Genomic DNA, 24,509 nt, shown 5'->3' on the forward strand with positions numbered 1-24,509 from the left:
GTGTGTGTGTGTGTGTGTGTGTGTGTGTGTGTGTGTGTGTGTGTGTGTGTGTGTGTGTGTGTGTGTGTGTGTGTGTGTGTGAGAATATGAACATGTTTAGACAGGAGCTTCCTTAGAGGCCGGACACAAGTGCTGACCTTTACCCTCCCTCCCCCTAAAGCTGAGATCATAAAAGACAACAATAAGAATACTTTTAACTCTGTGTGTGTGTGTGTGTGTGTGTGTGTGTGTGTGTGTGTGTGTGTGTGTGTGTGTGTGTGTGTGTGTGTGTGTGTGTGTGTGTGTGCGTGTGTGTGTGTGTGTGTATGTTCCTACACTCCTATCTCTGTGAGCTGCATAGAACAATGTATTTTAACTGTTTAACTTGTTGTAGCATAACTCTAACTCTTCGCTCTGTCCTTATGATATTAGAGGTAAATATATCTGGGAATAACATGATGCTACTCTGCTCTCTGGTATTCCCTCTGGTGCAAGGTTAGCGCAGCTAGCTCGGCCATCTTACTGGAGATGGATCTTTCATTTCCCATGACAATGGATAGAGCGACAAGTCATTGCCGTCTTCCTCGCCTCCTTCTTCTCAGTTTGCAGAGAACACCAGCCCCAGCACTGGTTAGCATCAACATGCTACAGGCTGCAATTAGGTGAAAGTTTGTGTGTAAACAATGCCACTATGGTTACAGGGTCTCCAGACAAACACAGGATCAAAAATGGTAAAAACACCACTGCAAACGCAACCAGTTTGGTGTCAATGGCTAACAAATGAGACATAAAAAGTAAAGACTCCAAATACAAAAATAATCAAAAACAGAAGAAGATGAAAAAATAACAATGAAGAGAGAGTTGCTGCAACAAGCAGCCACTCGTGCTGTAGAGGTATATAAAAAAAATCAATACGGCATTATATCGTGATGCTTAAACCCCGAATGCAGTATCATTATTTTAACTCCTAATATCAGTATTTTTGCAAGAAGTAAAAATTAATTGTGCCATTCTTAAGCATGGCACAGTTTGGATGGCCAGTGTGACCGTGCTCTAAGAGTCTTTAAACTTGACAGGGTTGTTGATGCCATACAGGCTGGTCTGAGCATTCAGAAACTGAAGGTCTACTCAGAGGTAGATATGTCCTGAAGGCAAAACAGGGTACAACCTGGCACTAAAGGTGTACCCAATAAAGCAGCCAAACAGAAATTTATAACAGTCGCAACTTCATAGTTAGATAACCCTTAATGTATCCAGCTCTGCTTCACATTGTATATTAAAGCTGAAGGAGAGAAACTAATCATTATGAATGAATGAGCCGTTCCAGTGCATCAGGAATGAGTAATGTTTTTATGCATTCAAGAGGTTCAAGTAAAGATGGAGAGCAAAAACGAGAGGTCATGGTTGTGAGGAAGTATGTATAGAGAGAGCAGAGGCAGGTCAGATTAGTCGCAAAGAGAATTTAAAGAAGAGTGAAAAGATAAGTTGAAGTGTTGAAACACATTTTCACAGGAAATAAAGGGGAGAAAAATAAAACAGAGAGGAAGGATGCATTAAGAAATAAAAAAATACTGACAAAAAGAGAGGTGGTGAAAGTAAGTGGTTAGAGAAACAAGAAGAAGAGAAGAGTGAGTTATATTGTAAAGAAAGGAAGATTCATCATCTGTCTCTCTTTTTCCTTCTCTCCCTGTGGCCTGTTGGATCTTCAGGGCTATGTGGGATCCTAATAGCTCCAAGCCCAAGGATGTGATCTACAGCAGCAGTGTGCAGGGGGATAAACAGTCGTCACTGTAACAAGAAGAAGACCACACATGCTCCAGGGGCTAACCCTGCGCCCCACACCGTAGATTTGTGTGACTGTAATGAGAACAAATGTAAGCTACCGACATGTGGGGTCGTAAAACACAGCCTCCACTGCAAAGGTCTCCAAAACACCCTGGCCTCTCCAGATGTGACCCAGAGGAGAATATATGATGGAGGGAAACATGAAGGTTATAACAGCAGTACATCCCCTTTAAATAACAAACGACACACTGATTTACAGTTTAATCTTGACCTTTAAAAAAAGAAAAAAGACACTGTCGTGTTGTAAACTTAACGGTTTCTCCCACAGCTCTCAACATCTGAGTGATTTCAGCACGTTGAGGTCTCTTAAGGAGAACGGTTTAAGGAGATGCAAGTGAAATCTCCAGTAAATATTGCATAATCCAGAGACATTTACTGGTATCAAAATCAAATTAAATTTTGATTGCTCCACATTTCGGGGAAATGTGCTTATTTTGTTTCTTGATGAGAGTTAAATGAAGAAATCAATACCTCTTTCCAAAGCCTGTGTGATAAACATACAGGATTAGTTTAGCTTAGCAGTGGGACGTTAAGGTGAGATAGCCTGTCATACAAATACAAATATTGAGTGCTGAATGGGATTTTTTTTTTCCTCTTCCCCCATTTTTCATGTTACCTAATATGCTGTCATTCTGTAATGCTTTGAATGCTATCCCTGTTTCCACTTGGTGGTGAGTTTGCTTGTCAGCTGGATTACCCTTCAGCCTCACCAGGCTGCGTGTTGTTAGAGTGTGTTGAGAGAACAGTGCATATACCGCAAATGTCATGCCCTCTGCATGAGGAGTAACAGTGGAAGGTGGTTAAGGGCAACAAGCAGGGGAAATACCAGGCTATAAATATATTACAAGTGCTGTGCCTCAGCCTGTGAAAAGGTCGATGATGACTGACGCTAAGATGCTGCAAAGAGGGTGTGGACTCTATAGAAGAGGAAAGGGATGGGTGCTGTGGGTCAGTGGTCCAAACTCTCACACAAACCCACTCACCTAGTTCTATGTAGGCTGAGATTTCTCTCGTTTCTTTTCATTCTCAAAATTCAGTCTTGTGTTTCTTTGAAGTGGCTGATTGTTTTCTAATCTCTGCAGAGTTATGCTACATTACATATGTTATGTCTGCAGCAGGCTAACTGTCTGCTCAGCTCCACAGAAACTTGACATGCTGTAGTCAGACGGCCGCCCTGACTCTCCTAAATACTCCCATATGCTCAGTACTTACTTTTCTATGTGTGCATGAGCCAGTGTTTGCTCAGTGTGCTTACATTTTATGGTGCAACTAATTTTTACAAATTAATCCGGCCCACATAGACGAATGACTTCATCCTTGCATTAGTGTTTGTCTGTCCATGAAAGAGCCACACGTCAGGCCTGAGGACAAAACAGAGCTGAGCAGAGCCATAAGCAGAGATTAGCTGCCTGAAAATCTTGGCTGCAGAATCGTCTGGTTTTTATTTTTCCTTCCTTTGATAAATCATACGAGTTAAACCTGTGAATAATCATTCCCATCTTGTAAAACTTGATGGGGTGAACAGGTCATAAGTCACAGGACAGATCTCATGTAAAAATCATTTATAATTGTCATGCTATTAGTTATATTTGAAGGTATCACTCTGTTCTAGAAGTTCCCCTGCCCTTCCATATGCTCATGGAATGCAAAAGCCTGAGGTAGGGAGAGCACACCTCCCCTCTCTTTAATGTGTACACAAAGCAAAAGGAGAGGGGAAAGCATCAGCACAGGTACAAAAAACAGACAGAGCATAATAGGGAGTACTGGGGTGTGCATCCATTCATCTTCTGCTGCTTATCCGGGGTCGGGTCGCTGGGCAGCAGCCTAAGCAGGGAAGCCCAGACTTCCCTCTCCCTAGTTACTTCGTCCAGCTCTTCTCGGGGGATCCCGAGACGTTCCCAGGCCAGCCGAGAGATGTAGTCTTCCCAGCATGTCCTGGGTCTGCCCCAGGGTCTCCTCCCAGTGGGACGTGCCCTGAACACCTCACTAGGGAGGCATCCTCATCAGATGCCCCAGCCACCTCATCTGGCTCCTCTCAACGCGGAGGAGCAGCAGCTCTACTCCGAGCTCCTCTCGGATAGCCGAGCTTCTCACCCTATCTCTCAGGGAGAGCCCGGTCACCCTACGGAGGAAGCTCATTTGGGCTTCTTGTACTCCCGATCTTGTTCTTTCGGTCACTACCCAAAGCTCATGACCATAGGTGAGAGTGGGAACGAAGATCGACCGGTAAACAGAGAGCTTTGCCTTCCAGCTCAGCCCCCTCTTCCCCACAACAGACCTGTGCAGACGGTCTTGGGGCAGGATCTCGTCCCTGACCCAGAAAGGGCACTCCACCCTTTTCCTGCTGAGGACCAAGGACTCTGATTTGGAGGTGCTGATTCTCATCCCAGCCGCTTCACACTGGGCTGCCAACAGATCCAGAGAGAGTTGAAGGTCACGGCTTGTTAGAGCCAACAGGACCACATCATCTGCAAAAAGCAGTGATCCAATCCTGAGGTCACCAAACTGGACCCCCTCGACACCCTGGCTGCGCCTAGAAGTCAATGTGGCAACTTGTGCTGGATCTGTTCTTTTGCAGTCTGACTGTGGCAGGCTGCGGCAGATCTACATCCGTCTTACAACAATTTGATTTGAAAAAAAAAAAAAAGTAGATTGAGCAGCACAGGAAGTAGTGCATGGAATCCACCTGAAAAAAAAGGCTTTCAAAATAAAACAAACCATGTCAGAACTCAGATGGTATTCAACTTGACTATTTATTGCTTTATTGGTAAGGGTGGACCTCTTATACAAGCCCACTGGACTTCTTACCCCCCTCACACCATTTTTGTTAATGTGTGTTAAATAAATATACCTAAACCTGCCTACAACAACTAACTGAAATAATGAGTGGAGCCAAGCCAGGAGCCAACAGGTTTGAGGGTTTACAGACCCAACAAGGATGAGCAGAGCCTTATCAATGGATAAGGACGTGCAGGAACTCCTCATTCTTGCGACTCTAGGTGTCTGGTGTCCTGTAAGCTGCCGACTGAGCACGTATCTGGAGTATTTGAGCCATTACAGTGGGCATAGGTTCCTCTTCACATGTGTCTGCGGTAGGATACACATGGTGTCCATGGGGCTAAAACAAAGATAGTCAGACTGACTAAAATATAAAAGTATAAGATTTAGGAACCACAGCTTGATTGGCTGGGCCAAGGCAAGAAGTAGGTGAGCCCAGGCCCAGCCAGTACCACCTTTACATAGACCAGAAAAAAAAGTACTTTATTAATCCTCGAACTTATAGCCACAGCAGCAAGACAGTGTGTAGTGCAAATATTTAACTGCCGTCTATATTAACACAATAATATAACAAGTGTCAACTACAAAATAAAATGTCCACCAGAGATGATACATAAGTTAAAAGATACATGTGCTATCTGTTTTATGTTTGAATATTTTGGCAGGTCTTGGCCATTTCCCAACTTTCCCTGGTCAAGCTTGTAAATGGCTAATGATGGGAGCTACAGGCTAGCCATCAACTCAGTTATAGCCAAAAACAATAAGTCTACCCAGAGGTCCCTTCCATCTCTCATTATAACACTGTTTTAGGAGCTGCGCTGGAATTTTAATACTTACCCTTTATTGCTTTACCTCCTGTTGGCCTGTCTCTCTGCCCAGTTGTGTGTTTCCATGTGTGTGTGTCCAAACTCCAGATATCATAGCGAAGGTCTTGCAGAGTGCTGCCTTGTTGCTATAGCACCGACTGGACAACAAGTGTACACAGTGGTGAAGATTAAGACGTGCATGCAAAGGGCTCTGCTGTGGCTAATGATGCAGTATTAGAGTGCCAGCAGGGCATTCCTTGCTGCTTTTCCATTACACATCAGAGGGATTTCAAGAGGAATTTAAACAACGGTTCAGAAGAGGGATTGTAAAGGCATGGGAAAAGTAGTGGGCATATACGCTAATCCTGATGAGTACATGTTGCTTTAGCAAGAACATCTGGAGTCTGGGTAGATGAGAGTGTCTTTGAAAGTTCAAATTCTCTCACTGGGGGCTTCATGTGTCACCTCTGGTGGGAAGACAGGAAAATGAGCAATGGAGACTGGGATGAGCAGGTTATTTTCATCGATTACAGAAAGCTAAAATGGCAAACACTGTCTACACATCGTCAGCACAAGCCTGAGTCTTAGGTTTTAATGTGGAAAATAACAAACGTGTTGTAAAATGTGCTTTTGATTTCTTATTTCTTACTTTCTTTCTGACTATCTCTTCTCAAGGTTTTACGCTGAGTTTTACACTGAAATTGGCAGAAGTACCTGGAAAAAAAATCTAAAATGAGGTTGGTTTCCTTGTCTCCTCTACTTCCTCTCACTCAGCCAAACCTGTTTCATTATGTGAACTGGATGTCAACTGAAAGATTTTGGGGACACAGCAGATGCCTGACCCAGGTAAGGTTAACAAGCACAGTTTACTTTTTCGCTGCTCTTTAGGCCTCTGCTCTAGTTAGCTGTCTACAATGACGACAGGTCAGCCGACAGCAGCGAGACTATAGACAACATTTAGCTTGCTTCCTGTTTGCTCTTACAGCTAAAAACAGGTGAACCTGTGATTTCTCTCTGTGATATTCTTTCTGTGTTAGCTGGCTGGTCACTGTGAGCAAATCTTCATTGTTTGCTTGTTTTTGTGACTGAAGCTACCACATATGCATACTAAGACTAACTTTTTAATGGCTTTTCAGATCTCTTCTATGGTGGCCCTGAAAAGTAAAACATGACCACAATGTCGAGAAGAAAAAAAGACAGAAAGACATCAACAAAGAAGAAAAAGGTACCAACAAGAAAACATAAACACTATTTTATGTTTGCATTTTTCTTTTTGTGTTTTCATTTTCTTTTCTTTTCTCTTTTCGATTGCATTAATGTGTTTGCGTTTTTCTTGTGGGATTGGATATTTTCTTTTTGCATGTCTTCTTTTTGTTTTAATTTTTGTTTTTATTCTTCTTTTGTGTTTTTGTTTTTCTTATTTATTTCCAATTTAGTTTTCCTTTTTTCTTTACTTGTTTCTACTTCTGTGTTTGCTTTTCTTTTCTCATTACTACTTCTGTGTTTTTGTTTTTCTTCTCTTTTTTCTACTTTTGTGTTTAAATTTTTTCTTTGTGTTTGCATTATCTTTTTGTAGTTGTGTTATCTTTTTTGTTGTTGTTGGGTTTTGCAAAGATTTAGCTAACAACAGATAGCCTTGAATGTTTGCAAACATCTAAGGCCTCTTTTAAAGCTAGCTGTTTACTTGCTAACAACATGTGAGCCCTGTGCAAAGTAGCTTAAACTTTTGACTGTATTTCAAAGCTTCTGCTTAAGCTAGCTTCACAGCTAACCTCATATAAGCCCCAAGCAACTACTTTTTTATCACTCTTGGGGCTTCTGCTTTGCCATCTTTTACATTATCAACAGGTTAGCTAACCACAAGACAGCTAGCTAGCCTTTGTAGAATTTACCTTAATTATTTGTGTTTTCTTCACCCACGCACAAGTACTGCAAAATAGGCCATTGTCTTCATAAAGAGATTTTATTCTTTGTTTCTTTTTGATTAAAATCCCTAATTTAAACCAAGATATGTACAGCTGTTCCAGACATGGCTGACTCTCAGTCACATCCTTGTATTTGAGCAGATGTGTTGCCACAAGTCTTCTTTTCAGTGTATCTTATGGCACTTAATGTCATCTGAACTTACTTACAAAGATCAAAAGATTTAGTAAAAGTAGGGAGATCCAGGAAAGGGCTTAAAGGTGACGCTTTGGACCAATGAGGACTATTCTGAAGTGAGTTTATGGTTTGATGATATTTATCTGCTGACATTTTGTGTGGTAGTGAGCTCGTACTTTCTGACCTATCAGACTGCTAAGAGCAGTTTACTCTCTGTGCTTTGTGTGGCAGCATTTAGTTCAGCCGGCAGTCAGGAAATGATCGGCTCCAAATTGGGTGATTATGATTTGTAGTCATGCAAACCATTCTTTCAAAATATTTTGCATAGTTTGACACTACACTTTCCTGTTCCAGCACACCGTAAATTGTCCCGGACACAATGGGCCCACTTAAAAAATCCAAGTATGAAAAGCCAGCTGTAATTTTGTGGCTGATTTCAGGTGACCGCACTCTTTCCTCTGGATGGCTGTGCCCAAAAGTAGCAGTGATGGTTTTCCTGTGTATACAATACAGCCATCCAGGGCCACTACTACTGTCATTGTTTAATTGTCTGGCAAGGGATCAGATAATGCAGACAATATTTTTGTCAGTTGGAAAATCCCTGAATACACACACACACACACACACACACACACACACACACACACACACACACACACACACACACACACACACACACACTTTTTCACTTCTTCATTCTTATCAGATTAGAAGTGCTCAACCTTTTCACCTCAAGCGCCTTTAACAATGTGCTGAGGACACAGCCATCCTGTGGTGGAGGAAAATTTCACCTCACCCAGCAGCTGCACTTAAAACAAAGAGCTTAGGCAGCAACTTGAGGTAAAAGTTGAGCCACAACGGCAATGCATTTTAATAAGGTAGTCCTGGAAATAGACGCAGTGTGGTCCATTTCCTCTGCAGAGTTTCAGGACAGGGCCTGGCGTGCATGAAAATGGGCTGCTGTGGAGAAAATGGGCTTTTATGCCCAACACATTATGCCAGAATATATAGTCCTGAATGGAGAGCTATGTGGACTCCTCACCCGCTCCCACTCAGAATTTAATCTTAGCACACTGAAAGCACATTTATGGAAACCTTCCTGTGCTAATCTATTATAGCTGAGAGCCGGTCTGCTCTGCCACCTGAGAGAGACGTATAAATGTTGCAAATTCAACGTAATAAATTGAATCCCCTGTATTTCAGCCATGGATTTCTTAATCTTGCATTCAAAAAGCACATCATGAATGTTCTTTCCTGCTTGAGAAGCAAATTACAACACCCATCTGAAACATTTAAAGTACTCCAAGTTCTGATCTTTGAAAGTAAGTGGTGGGAAACAGTTTGAGAGAGCAGCTCAAACACAAAGGAGACAAACTCTTTCTACCATGTCAACAAAGGCCAACACATCTCTGACAGTGTTAGTATTGTGCACGCAGCAGCTGATTATGTTGTAAGACTCAGTTGTTAGAATGTGGTAAACACTGTGTTTCCCTCTCCCACATTCAGTGATGCAACCAGATGCAAAACTAAACAGGAAAGATGGGAGTCAAAGCAGACAAGAGACCAGGTAGGTTTTTAAAGATATACAAGAAGTGCACCGCTGCTTTGTTTTGAGCTGTTTTGAGCTGTTTCTTGCTATTTTCAATCAAAGAATTCTTGGTATGTAGGAACTATTGCTTAATGTTGTTTTTTAGGGAGTGAGGTTTTCGTTGGGCCAAATTTTCAGGCAGAGTCTGAGAAACAGCATATTTCAAAATAGACCCTATGGTGAATTCCAGCAAAAATATATGAAGAAGAGGTTAATAAATAAGAACTTTCAGATTTGCACCCAGGCAGATTTAAGCTCGATAGCCTGTCTTCCGTGAAATATCTAAATCATTACCGGTGTCAGGGGAAGTGGTGGGAGCACTCTGCAAGAATAGTCCTCGCAGCAAGAGAGCCAGAGCTGGCAGTTGCTGCGTTTGGATAAACACGAAACAGAATCTGGTGAAGAGAACGACGTGTTTGGCTTGAGCTGGAGGAGTGAACTTCATTAGATCAGATGATAACTGTGTGTGAAATTGATGCCTTTGTCCAAGTGGAGGAATCTTATCTGGAGGCAGCACATTCAACAGAAACAGACATCAGTATTCAGCTTGACATGAGTAAATCTGTGCAGCTTGTATTCACTGGAGAATATTTGATAATATTGCATCAGCAGTCTGTTCTGAGCCTCATTAGCGGCTCTATATGCAGCTGAAGTACTGTGATTGTACCGAACAAAGCCCGCAATGGCTCTATTAAAGGAGCACTGTAATTTTCCTGTCATTTGCATGCTGGGATGATGCACAGGGCTCGGAGGGAACATAGTGAGATTCAATCTCGCTCTTATGTCATGCACAGTTTGTTTAAAAGGAAGAAATTGCATGCAGGTTTTCCATGATCAAAGTCCTCCACAAGAGCTGAGCTTCGCCTCAATTTTCCATGGAGTGGCTGAGAATAAATGCATGTTCACAGTCACGGTGAATTCAGATACCAGGGAGGGAGAAGGACTGCTTTGGCTGAGGAAAAGCTCATGGAATGAGGCGTTAAATTGAATCCATTTGGACTATTGACGTCACAGTGGTGCATTTCAGCTGCGTCTCAGAGTGTCTGACATATTTCTCACTGGGCCAAAAAAACATGTTCACTTTGTGCTCAGCTGAAGTGAGTTGCATCAAACGCATTTTATGATTAAAAGTGGAATAAATCCCCCAAGAACTCGGCAGATTGATCATTCAACTCCAACTTACAGTAGTAAATGTTTCACAAGTCTTGTTATGAGCACATAAAAAGGAAAACATCCCAGTGTGTATTACTGTCAGTTACCACTTTTTCCAAATACCCAAATAACAGACTAAGTTTTAGAGATGTACAAGTATGTGTTGATACAGCTGATTGAGCTCAGTATTAGTTTGTGGGGATTTGGTCTGGAAAAGTCATCGGTTCAAGTCATGACATGATCATAAGTACACTGGGAGTGCTTGTTTGAGAACTTTGAGTTCACTTCTTTAGTAATGCCGAGGTGACCTTTAACAAGTCACCTGGCCTGCAGGTACTTGGGGTACATATCCATGTGCCGCCCCTTACCTTAATATCTCTCCTTCAGTGCATGTCCAAAGGCTCATGTGTGTGAATGTTTGTTTTTCCAGCTCATATGTGAACAACATGTTCCGCAACAGAGTGAAAAATTTACATTTTTCTTCAGGGATTAATAAATTAAGTCTTTCCTTTATTTCCCATATATTCAGTCTGCTTTCTAAGCCTTGCTATGCTTCTGCATCTTTATAGAATTTGGAAACAAGTTAGGAAAGTTTCATGCAAAAAAGGCACGTGCAGTGCATTTTTGTCTCCCAAGAGTGTACTATAACATGTTTTTTTTCCCATACAAGAGGGCACTTTAGCGGCTCCCAAGCGGATAATTTAGTGGGCATCTTAGCACCCTAGATGGACACTTGAGAGGATACTTTCAGACATACAGCTAGCATGCTAAACTCAAAAAAAAGTTAAAAATGTGTGATGCTCAACTAAAGTATGCATCAGTAGAATGAAATCACCAATGCGCTCCTTTTAAGACTGATCCTGTTTGCGTTTCCACAGTCAACTGTACCCCCTCATTGTGGGCAGAGTGTAAGCCGGGTGCGGATACATGCGTCAGCTACAAACTAGCATGACTGACTGACTGACTGAGTAAGTGATGATTCTTTCGACCAATCAACAGACTACAGTGTTGTAGCACCACCTTCTGGTGCCACCTTCTTTGACCCCAGCGGAAGGGTCCCAAAATGTGGAACGGTCATCACTGTTATTTGGGGATCTGTACTGGGATTAGTCAGTGGAAATGCCACAAATTGCATGCCTTGTCAAGACAAATCAAACTAAACTGGTGGAAACTGGGTTTTAATAGTTTGATAAAACCAACCTGGCAAAAGATGTCACTTTGTTTTATTTATTTCATGGTAGGGCCAAAAACATAGGCTCATCTCACCAACATATTGCATCTTGCTTTGTGCCTTGATTCTGCATCATTTTGCCATTGAAAATGGGAAAAGACACCTTTAATGCCTAAGCACAAACTACTTTTGATTCATATAAATGAAATGTTTGAAAAAGACAAATCAAAATCATGAGTTTTATTGTCGGAGTTCTTACTTTTTTTCCTGCATTTTCACACGCCTATTAGTCTTCACTCCTCTCAGCCACACACACCAAAATGCAGAGAATAAGGTTCCTCTATTGTGTGGCGTCGTGACCACATGGCCATGGTTCAGCTCATGTCCTTATCAGTGTTGGGTCATGGTGGTATTTCCTGCCTGCAACAAGAGCAGAAGGTGGCACAGGATGAGTGCTGTTTCCTGTGCTGGCACACCCAGCATGTACACACTGGCCTGAGCTGATCTACTCTGCAGTCACAGGAAGTGTAATCGTTGACCCTCAGACACTGAGCATTAATTCATCTAATATCTCATACATCTGTTTGCTTGGGATCAAGGGTTCAGCCAGACACTGAGGAGGGGTTTGCTTTGAGCAGTTGGCTTAAAGTTTATTTGATTTTACCTGTGTTTATGAGTAGTTTTAAAGATGTTTGAGGGAACTGAATAATGTGCACTGGACTGACAGCAGGGGGTTGAGGGGATCTGTAGCATAAGAAGTCCTCAGAGTTGTACTAATTTGGCAGCTATCTTAGATTTAGACATTCAATCCCAAGAAAACATTTCTACGAAGTGTATTAATTTTTTACAGTTTGACCACAGCTCATCTGGAATGACTGGAGAGTCTGATTTTTTTTTTACCTATACTGCAGCCAGCCACCAGGGGGAGCAGTGTTCGTGGCGACCTCAATTCGAGCTGAGCAAGATGACGTCCTTTTATTTTACAGTCTATGGTGACAACCAACAGAATGCATGCTTTACCAAATTGCTGCAGCTACCAATTTCTTCCAAGAAGATCAGAAGAAGTAAAATCACTCTTAACTAACCAGGATGGCAGATATTCTTCAGAGCAGTTGAAGTATTGGGAACCTGCAGGTTCTTATGCAGGCATGAAATTTTATCCCACACCATGTATTGGTCTAACCTAAAAAGAATCTTTTTGGACTGTGGAGAGAAATGAGAGTACCAAGTAACCACTTGAAAGAGTAGCCTGATTGATTCATACACTTCTGTCTTCATAATCAGATTTGAAGAATGATAAAAACCATTAAAGTGTTATCAAATTAACAGTGAAATCCATTAAAAATGTCAGTGTTATGAGCCTGTAGATAACCAGTGTGTTAATTAGTTGTATGATAATTAAAATGAATCATGTCACAGAGATTTAATAAACGTCAGCTCTCCAATTCATTAGTGAAACTCTGTCCGTACCAACTTTTAACTGTTGTTTTAATTACGTGCCGGCTCCTTTGTGTACGATCCTCTCATGAGTCCCTGTGAGTCCAGCAGGGCCTCTGTGGGTGGGAAGGCTCTGGGTGAGACATTAATATACTGTCATCTAACTCTGATCCTTCTGCAGGACTGTGTTTGGCTCAAATGTTGTTTCATCTCCATCTCTGCAGTTATTTTCCCATGAGAAGTCCACAGCAGAAGCTTTGGTCTCATCAGGGGAATCTACAGATGTTTGTAAATACGCATGTGGCTGCTGAGACCACAGAGGACCTGCCCTTCAAACAGTTTGATGTTGGAGGCTTATTAGAAGTGGGTTTCTGGGGAAGCCACGATCACTGGGCTCGCTTGCTGAATGTATTTGGAGTGTGGCTTGTTGTATGTCATTGAAAATATGGTTTTCTCTGCATACGCCCGTCCCCCCACCTCTAGGCTGTGTTCCACAATGAGCCAACTGTGAACCAATGGATGCTGTTTGTATATTGCTGCTCTAAGTAAACCACTTGAATCGGGCTTTGAAAAAATTTTGAAGGTGGACTTAAAAATATACTTTTTTTCTAAGAAAAGGTTTGCATTAAACAGTTCTGTGCAGAAACATGTTATCCCAAAGCAACATTCATTTTTATAGGTTGGCTGTAAAATTAGCAACAGGCCAAGGTCTACTTCATAATCTGGTATATCATACTCATATAAGCTCAGATTTCATTCAGTAAAATTTAAAAATTCTCCTTAAATCTCTCTTTAAATGCTCATGCACGATATTAGTATGACACTTGGCCAGCATGCAAAACAGCTGGGCTTAAACTGAGACAGTTACTAAAACTGTTAATGTTTGTGCATTATGCTTGGTCTAAGACCATGTCCACATGTAGCCAATCATTAAGGAAAACGCATATAATTTTTAGACATTTATGCCTGTCCACACAAAACCGCAGCTTCATGTCATTGAAGAAGATGTTTTCTGAAAACTCCAGCCAAAGTGAAGATTTTGGAAAAACTCTGGTTGCATTGTTTCGTGTGGACACCAATTAACAGAGTTTTGGTTCTCAGACGTCACAGCTGGGGCGACAGCTGTGGGGTCTCATTCTGATTGGCTGGCACAGGTTTTACATCTGGAAAATGCTACAAAATATGGGTTTGGCATGCCTTGAGCTGCACTTATCGGCGGATTTGCCCGTTGCGTGTGGACAAAAGTATTTTCAAGAATGAACAAGGGGGGGGATATTCGTTTTTTTAAAATACCTAGCTATGTGTGGACATGGCCTAAATGGCACTTAAAAAGGGCTGGTCACTTGTGGCTGAACACTAAGAATCTTTTTTTGTCCACCAGGGGGCAGCACTTAGACATCAACTGAGAAAAAAAATGTGAACAAATGTGAAAATGAAAGCTAACTTGTCAGCTTTTTGTGTAATGGCACCCGCCAGTCTCAAGAGCTGAAGCTGATGAGGAAGTAGAAACATCATTAATTGTCATTTTGTGTATTTATTTATTTATTTATTTTGCTTTAGTCAGATCTAAGTTTAATGTCATAAAGGAATAATGGAAACCAAATGTGTTCTGTATTTCCGTTCCAGCACTTTTTTGGAAGTTCACTTTTTGTTGCTCTTTACTGGTGTTCTCATTCCCTCTGGGGTTGATACAGCCAGCGAGGTATCTGTTTCTTACTTTTCGGTCGTGTATCATTTTGTGTGACTTTTGTTGTTGGTAGAAGTTTAAAGACTTTTGTGAAGAAAACAGCAAGTAAACAAGTAAAAGCCATCCTTTGTCTAATATCTTAAGTCCCCGATGTGTCCACTTGGTTGGTTCCAGAAGCGCAGGAAACCACACACACACATTTTAAAAAAAGCCTGTCTTTATTGGAAAAACACCACCTGGTTCAAAATAACGACTTATGTCTGATTAGCTAATTTCCTTATCAGCACACACTTTATGGTTGAGTGAATTTGTTTTAAGTTTTGAAGATTACAAGTCACAAGTTTTGTATATTAAGGAGCACAGCTCATTTAACAGGTGGACACACTGTAGCTTTTAGTGAGCAGGCTAAAAAAAACACCTCAAGTCCACCTCTTTATCATATGTTTGATTGACTCTAAGTTTAGTTGAGTCAGCTTTTTGAATATAATTACTTCAAAACTCTACTTGAGAAACTTTTGGGCGACATGACAAGAAACTACATCCATAAAGTTTATAATTGTTGTTTTTGGTCCTTCTCCCAGTGAGGCAGATCTCCAGGTCAAGCCAATGACAATGTTCCATAACTATGGTGTAATTAATGTAAATGAATTATTGTCTTTACAAGCCCCGTAGCCACAGAGAAAACAGGACAAAAACATATATATATATATATATATATATATATATATATATATATATATATATATATATATATATATATATATATATATATATATATACACATATATATGTGTGTGTGTGTGTGTGTGTGTGTGTGTGTGTGTGTGTGTGTGTGTGTGTGTGTGTGTGTTCAAAGGTTTCTGTGAAAGATGGTGTGTGTTTCTTTGCCACCAGCCTTATAAATCACATCTTTCATTAATTCATACAGTACATGCTCAGCACATGTTTCCTTTCAAGTATGCACAGCATTCTTTCATATGATCTATTTCCTTCCTCCCAATAAGAGACACTTGGCTTGCATTTGTGTGTAACCATATCCTGGACCACATTAGGGACTCATATTGGAACATTTTATTGAGGGCAGGGCGACGTAACGATGTCTTTCTCTCTGCTTAAACAGTCTGTTCCCTGTAATCTTGGTTTGGTGAATCCAATGACCATCTTCTTCAGCATGAACCCCCCACAGAGCAATTAGATACTGGGATGAATCTGTGGTAAAAGACACTGAAATGGTTCATGTGTGGGATGCTCCAGGGAAAGAGATGGTTTCTTTAAACTTTTTCAATAGAGGAAGGAAGTGTGGGTGTTTTTTTTTGTTCTGCTCTGTCTTCTTTCAACTAGTCATCCGGTCCTTTTTTTGCAACTTTTTGATCTTCTAAATTCAAAGGAACTCTTTCAGCCTAACAACATATACCAATTAACAGCACTGCCTTCGCTGCCTGGCTGTAACATGGAAGGATAAGTGAATCTAATCTAACCTGATGTTTGTTATATCATTGCAACACATGAACCAGCGCAAGAAACAGGATGTCACACAGATGGGAGTCACATCATAGCGTTTTCTCATACATTCACTTCCCTGGCCTGGGTCCTCTTAACTAAACAACCACTGGCACTGTTTAAGACACCTATCAATGTTCCACCAGAGAACAATGGCCCAAGTAGTGTCTTGATATCAAAGGTTGTAACCTTTGAAGCTGATAAGATAAACCTTCTCTTCCTCTACAGCATCTGACTAATGCTGTCGGACAAAGCACGGCCGTATGAGAGGACAGAGGGGGGCTGTTGATGTCAGACCGCACCATCGCAGCTTCCTTCGGTTTACCAGTGGCACAAAGAAAACTATTCCAGTTCATTGTGTGGGAGTGTGGAAGTTATTGTGAATTACTCTGCATGTGCACAGCCATGTGCGTTGGTATTGGGCACGCAAACAAACCATGTGGCAAGGCTTGTTGAGTCAGAGTTCCTCAGAACTTCCACTGGCATGCAGCGAACTTCAAAGCAACAAGTTGTTCATGAATTTTTTTTTTTTTTATTACTGTAAATGACCTGAGTTTCTGCACGTCTGAGGGTTCAAAATTATTTTAATGGGTTTTTATGCCGCCAAATAAAGTCATATTCCTTATTTTAAGTGCTAACTCATGCCTCATGGTTAGTCACCCACCTATGTCCAGCTTGAAACACATCAGGTCGATGGTACTTGAAACTCTTAGACCTACAGATAGTCTTAGTTTCCAGACATTATACACTTATTACTCAAGTGCTCACCTGACATTTAATGTTGAGTGTAGCCTGGGACGGCAGTTTGCTCTGGCCTTTGTCTAAGAGTCAAATACTGCTATTGTAGTTACCGTAAGGGCTAATAAGTTAATGTTAGCAAGCTTTTTTTCTAAACTGAGGGCTTGGTCACGCTGGCCATCCGAACCATGCCGTACTCGAGCAATTCATTCAGTCATGTCTTGTGCTTGTGCATGAAGTTTACCATGTTGAAGCACACCTCTCGAAAGCATGCCAAAACAGAGAAATAAATTGTACCTGAGGGTCCGGCACTTGCAATTATACAGGCCAAACAATCTGGACTTTAGTATTTAAATGTGCTTTGGCTTGGCTTCAAAGGGCCAGTGTGACCACGCACTGAGAGGGTCTATTACTTAGGATGTACTTGACTGACCTCCCATTGTATAGATATATAAATTGTTTTATTGCATATGTCAAAAAAATGTACATTTTACATGCTCAACATGCCCATGTTAGCATTGTGTTCAAGACCATGTTAGCACACCCTTGAAGCACACAAAGCTGCTAGCATGACAGGGCAAAAAAGTCACGTTAAGCCTCGTTTCCACCAAGCAGTTCCGTTCGGTTCATCTTGGCACGGCATGAATTTGCAGCGTTACCACTGACTACTCCCAGGACAGATCCCCAAATAACTGAGACGAGCCGTCCCACTTTTTAGCACCCTTCCATTGGGTGGAAACGGATCTGATCATGGAGCTACAACACTGGAGTCTATTGATTGGTTGAAAGAATCACCACTTAACTTGCGACAGCTGCTGCTTGATTGCATTTTGTAACTAAGAGCCACATGCCAATCACAAAGAAGGCAAATTGCTGGATACCTTCCATATATGCTCTTTGTTTACTGTGTTGCATTTTTCTTCTTGGTTGGATTTATTAGTGGGGTACACTGTGTCGCGCTGCTATGGCATCACACTGACATTTGGCTTACACACGGCCTACCAAGGGAGCACGGTTGGCTGTTGGCTGTGGAAACAAAACCGTACCAAACCACACTGATCTAAACCGGACTGCTTGGTTAAAATGGGGCTTTCACCAAATATTTTTCATTTTTTAGAGGTTTTTGGAAAAGGACTGAAAAACCCCACCATGGCCTAGCATTTAGTAAACCTCACACAGTAGAGTAGATTCACCAGAAAATCACCAAATAAAGTAGTCAAAGCAAAGTGGATCACTGACTCCATCATAGAGTCAGCAATTGTCTGACAGCAGCCCACTGCTATCAGTTTTGGTGCACATAAAATCTTCATGACCAAATAAACCAAGTTTTACAACAGTAGTTTGGGTCAACACGACAGAGAGGCAACTCACTTTTATTGCGTTGACTTTTAACCCAAGTTTGAGAGATTACTGCTATTTGTTAAAATGTTTAAGCTCCTCAGTTACTGCTAATGCTTGAAAAAGCTTAACAAATGTACTCACTTAACAACTGGAGCAACATAGGTGTAGTGGCTATCTAAACTTCTGCTTTTCTTTCTGTAGATTTTCTAAACGTACTTGTTGTTACTAACCAGTCCTGAGTGACGACAAGGATTTTTTACTCATTGAGTCAGCATTTGGCCTCCGAGTGTGAGGTAAAACAACCGTGAAGCTCGACACACTCATTTATTGACAATAAAAACACAAAACATACTTCATTATAATCCACTTTGTTTCCTGAGTCTGTCACGTGACTACAGGAGTCGCTAAGGACAGCAAACATGCATCCAATACAAGAAAGACTTATAATACTTATTCAACACAAACAAAATGTGCTTCAGCAAATAATGGGCCCTGAAATATAACAAAATGAAATCCTCATTTTAAAAGGGTACTTAAGGGTACAAAAGGTTCAAAGTAACACTAGCATACATGCAACACAGTGACTGAGCTTTAGCTTATAAATGCTAGCTTTAGCCAAATTTAATTATTACTGTAGCTCCATGCTGCTGCATGCTCTTAAAAAGGTAGTAAATTCAAGACAGACAGACAAATAGGCGGTCAGACAGACAAACAAAAAGATAGACATGCAGTCAGATAGACAGACAGATAGAGAGACAGACAAACAAAAAGATAAACATGCAGTCAGACAGACAGACAGACAAACAAAAAGATAAACATGCAGTCAGACAGACAGGCAGGCAGAGAAACCTTTTTCCCTTCATTTTATCTTCACCATTTCACCTTTGACTTTCTGACCTCGTAAATGTATGCACATTCATCTCAGATCCTCAGAAGACACTTTCTATTCTAAATCCTGTGTTATCCAGCGTTACCAAAATACTTTGTGGGATGACGTGAGCTCTCTGGGGTGAGGAAGGTATCTGTAGGATTAACGAGGAAAACCCAGAGGCAGATGTTCACCTCACAGTTTGACTACTCCCTAAAATCGAACTCAAAAGAGGAGCAAAAGATCCCTCAATTCATATTCATTCAGTGTTTAAGTCTTAATCATGTGCAGTGTGCCTGAAGATGGCTCTGATTTACAAAATTACCTGATTGTTTTGTGCCATATGTCACAAAACACTCTTCAGAAAGCTGTAGGTGGCATCACTTCTACTTGCATGTTTTAATCAGTCTTTGAATGGCACAACTACATGACATGTGAGTTTCTGCAAGTTTTTGTATTGTTTCTATCTTCCTAAACTTTTGGAAAAGAGTAGTTTTCAATCGAGTTAAGCACAGTTAACACACAAAATCTAAATGGGAGTAAAAAAATAATAGACATAGACACATAACATAACTTTCCCAAGCTGAACTTCTGCATAATTGTTTGGTATTGTTCTTAGTTTTACAAGCAATTCAGCACCTTTATAACTTTGCAGTACCTGCAGTCCCTCAGCTGGGTGCTGACTGATGATTCAGGTTTCCTCCTGTGGCATACCTCCAGTTGGCACACAGTGCGGGGGAGAGATCGTATAAGAAATGTGCATACAATATATGCATATACTCTTCTGTGTGGGAGAGATGCTGTGCTTGTTAAACCACTTTCCTCCTGTAAAAGTGCAGAGAAGGTGCAAAGAGACTGACACCTCCAAATGCCTTTGTAATGTTCTGCAGCGTGTCACTTGTTTGCCATCGGTGTTATCTCAAGGCATGCGTCCAGAGACTTGTCATCGGGTCGCTCTGTTTACCTTTCCACACGACCAAAGCCGTTTACAGGAACGCCAACCACCTGCTATCGAGCATAATACCACTCAGGATGTTTGCCTGCCGTTTGTTTATCTGTGTTTGTGCAATGAGGTAGGGGAGAGGAGGTTTACAGGCAGGAGAACACTCAGAAGCTTGTTCAGAGGGAGAGTTTAAAGTAACAGTGAAAAAGGCACATGGAGAAACACTAAAACAGATCATGTTTAAATAAGCTCTTCTGGGTGTTTCCTGTTGAAATGAAGCAGATAAAGTCACAGTTTGTTTGGCTGTTGTGGTCAGCGAGCAGGATGTTGTGATCCTCTGGGACACCACATTTGCTGAGGTCAGTGAGGAAAGGCTGTTTTGGGCTCACGGTGCTGTCGGGTCTCCACCTTGTGGCTTGGACTTTGTCCTGCAGTGCTGAATGGCCAGGCTTAAACACACCCACACATTCACACACATACACACAACTGCACATGGTTTTCAGGGCCCAAAGTAAAATAAGGTCAGAGTAGGCAGAAAAAAACCCTTTAGCAGAGTGAGGCCTGATATTATGTGGTAGAAGAAATGCTAAAATTAAACACAGTTGTCATCACCAATACCTGTTCGTGCTCTAACGTTGGAATTACAAACAGCTTTAATAGCTCAAAAGGCTGCCAATTAGATACTTTTTTTAAATTTTGGGGATCAAACAGATTTGCAAATTACTGAAAAAATCCACAAGAACAATGTTCAATAGAGGAAATAACAGCAAATATTAGGGGAGAACAGGGCTGGTTGTCACATTGTTGGCTCATCATCCAGACAACTTTTACTAATCATTCCTACATTCAATTGAAGCTTAAGATTTTGGCTTGAAATTTGTATCCCTCTCATTTTCCAACTAATGGTAACAAAAGAGGTAATTAACTATCAAAGACACCTGGACTATATAAAGAGCCAGGGGAACCTAAATAAAGCATTAGCATCACTACATACTCCGAGTCAGTCTGTCTACAACAGCTCTTTGGAAACACCTGGTGTAATCCCTCCTTGCATCACTGGAATGTTGTTTAATTATGATTCCCATCCGTTCAGGTCTCTGCCATTTAACCCCCAGCTCCTCCTGCAAAGATCTCCTCTCAAATGGCATCAGTTTTAGTGATTAAACTAAATGTTCTTTCAGAAAATTGGTGAAGAGCAAAATGAGTTCCTAACACAATGCAAACCTTACACTTTGTGTCTAATTGGATGGACGCAGCAAGGACACACCAAGACAAAAAAAAAAAAAAACCTTGGGTCCGAAAGACTAATTTCATTATCGTCACACACAGTATGAGGGGTTCATTTTTTTTCTCTAACTAAGTGGTTTAGAAGATATGGAGATCACAAATTTGACCAACCGGAGGTGCAGCTCACATGACTTATGGGTCTGGCGCTCTTTAGCTGTTTGTAAGGAGGCCCACCTCCTGAGTCAGCATTTCCAATATGGCCTCCGCCAACAAAAGGCTTCATTATTCTGTATCAGGAACAGTTGGGTGACGTCACAGAGATTTTGTGCATATATTACACAGTCAATGAATGCAGCCCTGTTGCTGCCACTTGTTGGCATGTGGTGGAAAATGACGTTTGGACCTAATTAATTGGCTCTGAAGTAGTTTCCATCTCTGATAGAATGCAGGTAAAAAAACTTAATCTATAATTTCATCACAGATTTGTCAAATAAAATATCTAAATCTTTTAAAGTTTTAACATTAATTTCAAACTATTTTAAATAATATTCAGTTTAGGCCTGTACGCCACATCTACCCCAACCAAGTGGCAGTAGTCCTTGTTGCTAGCTCAACTCCCAGCCTTGACCATTTGCTGCATCCATCAACCACTCTCTACACCTCACATTTGCTATTTATCATATCAATAAAGGCAAAACTACACAAAAATATCTAAATTTAAAACAAATCTTATTCAGGAATGGTCTATCATTCTCCTAGCTTAGAGTCTTAGTGCTGCACTCTCACGCACCCTACTGACCCAATGGTAAGTGACTGGTCCTTCTCATCCCACTGTGGGATGCACAACTGTAATCTTGCAGTTTATTCTGAATGATTTAAAACACAAATTGCTTTTTATATCATTTCATCTAGATGCTGTATTTTGCAATGGTGGTTGCTGTTGTTTTTATGTTATTTTCTGTATTAGTCAGTTTGACTACTTTGGGTGAAATTTCTGTTTTATTTATCCCTGTAGCTGCTTTCACTCTGTATCAAAACAGACATTGGGGATGGTTTAATATGTTTCTCTGCCATAAGAACAAATGAACATATGAGGTTTTATTTCAGAAAGTAATAATAGATAAGAATTAAATTGTTTATTGATTGAATTAGACTGCTGTGGGATTGATTGTACTAACCCAAGAGTTTTGTTTCCTTAAAAATTCTGTTTCTAATAAAGTGTAAATAATGTTTTAACAGTTAGACTAAAAGCTTCACATTTTTTAATTTTCATTTGTCATTTACAATAAGCCCATGAACAAACAGATCTGTTACTTTGGAGTCAAGCTCTGCAGCTTTAAGAAGCTTCTTTAAACTCCCACTACACACCGCTTTAACAGGCTCCCCAGCAGCTACATAAGACCTGATAATAAAGCTGAGTGAGGCGGTGCTGTAAGAGGGAGTAGACGTCCTGTGTGGAGAGTTATAAGCTCCGGGGTCACAGGGTCACAAGTGAAACCTGACATCACGCCTTGAGTATGCAGAGCAAAAACACATGTCTGCAAAGCCCCAGCAATAACGGGTAATTTATTAGTGTTAGGGTGGACTTAACCTCTGTGTGTCTTCAATAAGAACACCCAGAGATATGGAGTGACCCTCAACACTTCTCATGTCATCCTTGATTAACTGAGAGCTTGGCACCTCTCCAAGAAAGGAGCAGAGGAATGTAATTTAATGAATACTTTAAGGAGTTTACAGCTTAGAAATTATAATTTTGTAATAAAATTAAGTACATAAAGCCTCTTTTGAAAGGTGTGACTACTTTGAAGTAAATAAGGGTGTTTTCTTTTACTTTGTAGCCTATAGGTGAAGCCTCTGGTTTAGCTATTTTCAAGCATGTCATTTCAAGTTCTGGCTGCTCTGCTAGCCTCTTAATGACATGGTGCAGGACTTTGTGAGCCATATGAGCATGACTGAGAGGCAGAAGAAGAAGAGAAAAAAAACTGTCCAACCCCTCAGAAGATTTCCTGTTTCATGAAAAGTGCACACATACTGTGAGTCATATAGGGCAAGTCCTGCCTGGTGTGTTTACTCTGCTCCTTCTTCTCGGAGCTGTGAGGGAGTTCAGGGGAGCAACAGGCGGACTACAGTCTGGATACTTTACGCTTTTAAACTTCTTCGGTTGATGAATGAGAGAAAGGGAAGCGTTTCTAAATGGAGCTACTTCGGTTTTCCGTTTTTTGGTGTGGAACGATACTTTTTGCGAGCCTTCTGCTGGAGGAAGCGGGTGAGTTGAAGTTTGAGTTAAGTTGCCAAAAGCTGCACGGCGGCTGCGTCTAATTAAAGCTGCGACGTAACTGTTAACTTTGTTCTGAGCCTGTTAACTGTTAGCGCGCTACAAACGGACAAATTGCTTCAATTACTTAAGTATCAAAGGCTCTCATTGCCATTATTTTGTGATGAGGTATTTTCAAAGAGTCACAAACAGTTGTCAGTACAACAGCGATTTCAATGAATGCTGAACTGGCATTATTAAAACAAGTGCGCAGGTTATCACATTCACACACGTTGGGACCTACTAGCTGGTACTTGTCCTCTCTTTATTGTGAATTTTCTTGTGAAGCTACCGGACATACCTTAGCCTATAACCTAGCATCCAGCTTTTCTGGTATCACCTCCTTGAGGTGTACACATTGCTCACACGTCCAGCAGCCCCCTATGGAGTACCTTACTCTACCTCCATGTGTCTCAGACTCAGTCCCAGAGGCACCAAGTGGCTTTGGCTGCCCCTAATCCCCTCTACCCCCCTTCTCTGCAATTATATGCAGCCCTGGGTGACAATTACTACCATTCATCCCCTCCATAGCACCGCCTCTTGGGTTTAAATGACATGCTCTTTCAGAGGATTGCTCTAATGATATAATTACTCTGGCTCAACCACCTTCCTACTCAGTTATCTGCTATCTTTCCCCTTCAGTGCTGATTTACTTCAAACCCACCCCAAGAGCATTTCATCTCTCTGTTAGGTAGGATAAAGTGGAGTTCTGGTATCATAATGCGATATTGTTTATTTAAGTGCCAGAAAGCAAAAACTGAGATATCCTGCTTAATCCTCAATGTAGAAATGAGCATTTCAGTTTTGGGGGGGCGCAGATCTTTTGACTCCCAATTAGCTCTTCAGTTTTGTTTCTGTGTGGAAGTATCACATAAATTGCTCAGTTTTTGGAGGAAAACAAGAATTTTCTCATTGTATGCTAAAGGAAAATGGATGAGTCTTGACTGGCTCAATATTGTATGTTTGTATCAGCAACAACACAAGAGTGTCACTATTCTCAGCTCATAACATCTCTGCCAAACTGACACGTTTTGA

General features: G+C 41.1%; 1 protein-coding gene across 3 annotated transcripts in view; it reads left to right on the forward strand.

Moving 5' to 3' along the window:
* Positions 1 to 6,565: 6,565 nt before the first annotated feature.
* Positions 6,566 to 24,509, forward strand: part of LOC141802937 (TGF-beta receptor type-2-like) — a 44,562-nt gene continuing 26,618 nt past the window's right edge. Inside the window, exons 1-2 of one of the 3 annotated variants that reach the window (XM_074686761.1) lie at positions 6,566 to 6,633; positions 9,015 to 9,075. In XM_074686761.1, coding sequence (XP_074542862.1) covers positions 9,048 to 9,075 — 28 coding nt within the window. In that variant the 5' untranslated portion in view covers positions 6,566 to 6,633; positions 9,015 to 9,047. Of the gene's footprint in view, positions 6,634 to 8,948; positions 9,076 to 23,190; positions 23,427 to 24,509 lie in introns of those variants that run through there. The other 2 variants (XM_074686760.1, XM_074686759.1) reach the window with 2 other exon arrangements.

Source organism: Halichoeres trimaculatus, unplaced genomic scaffold, assembly GCF_033239565.1.
Source record: "Halichoeres trimaculatus isolate MK-OKI-2021-1 unplaced genomic scaffold, fHalTri1.1 fHalTri1_scaffold_14, whole genome shotgun sequence".
Taxonomy (NCBI): Eukaryota; Metazoa; Chordata; class Actinopteri; order Labriformes; family Labridae; genus Halichoeres; species Halichoeres trimaculatus.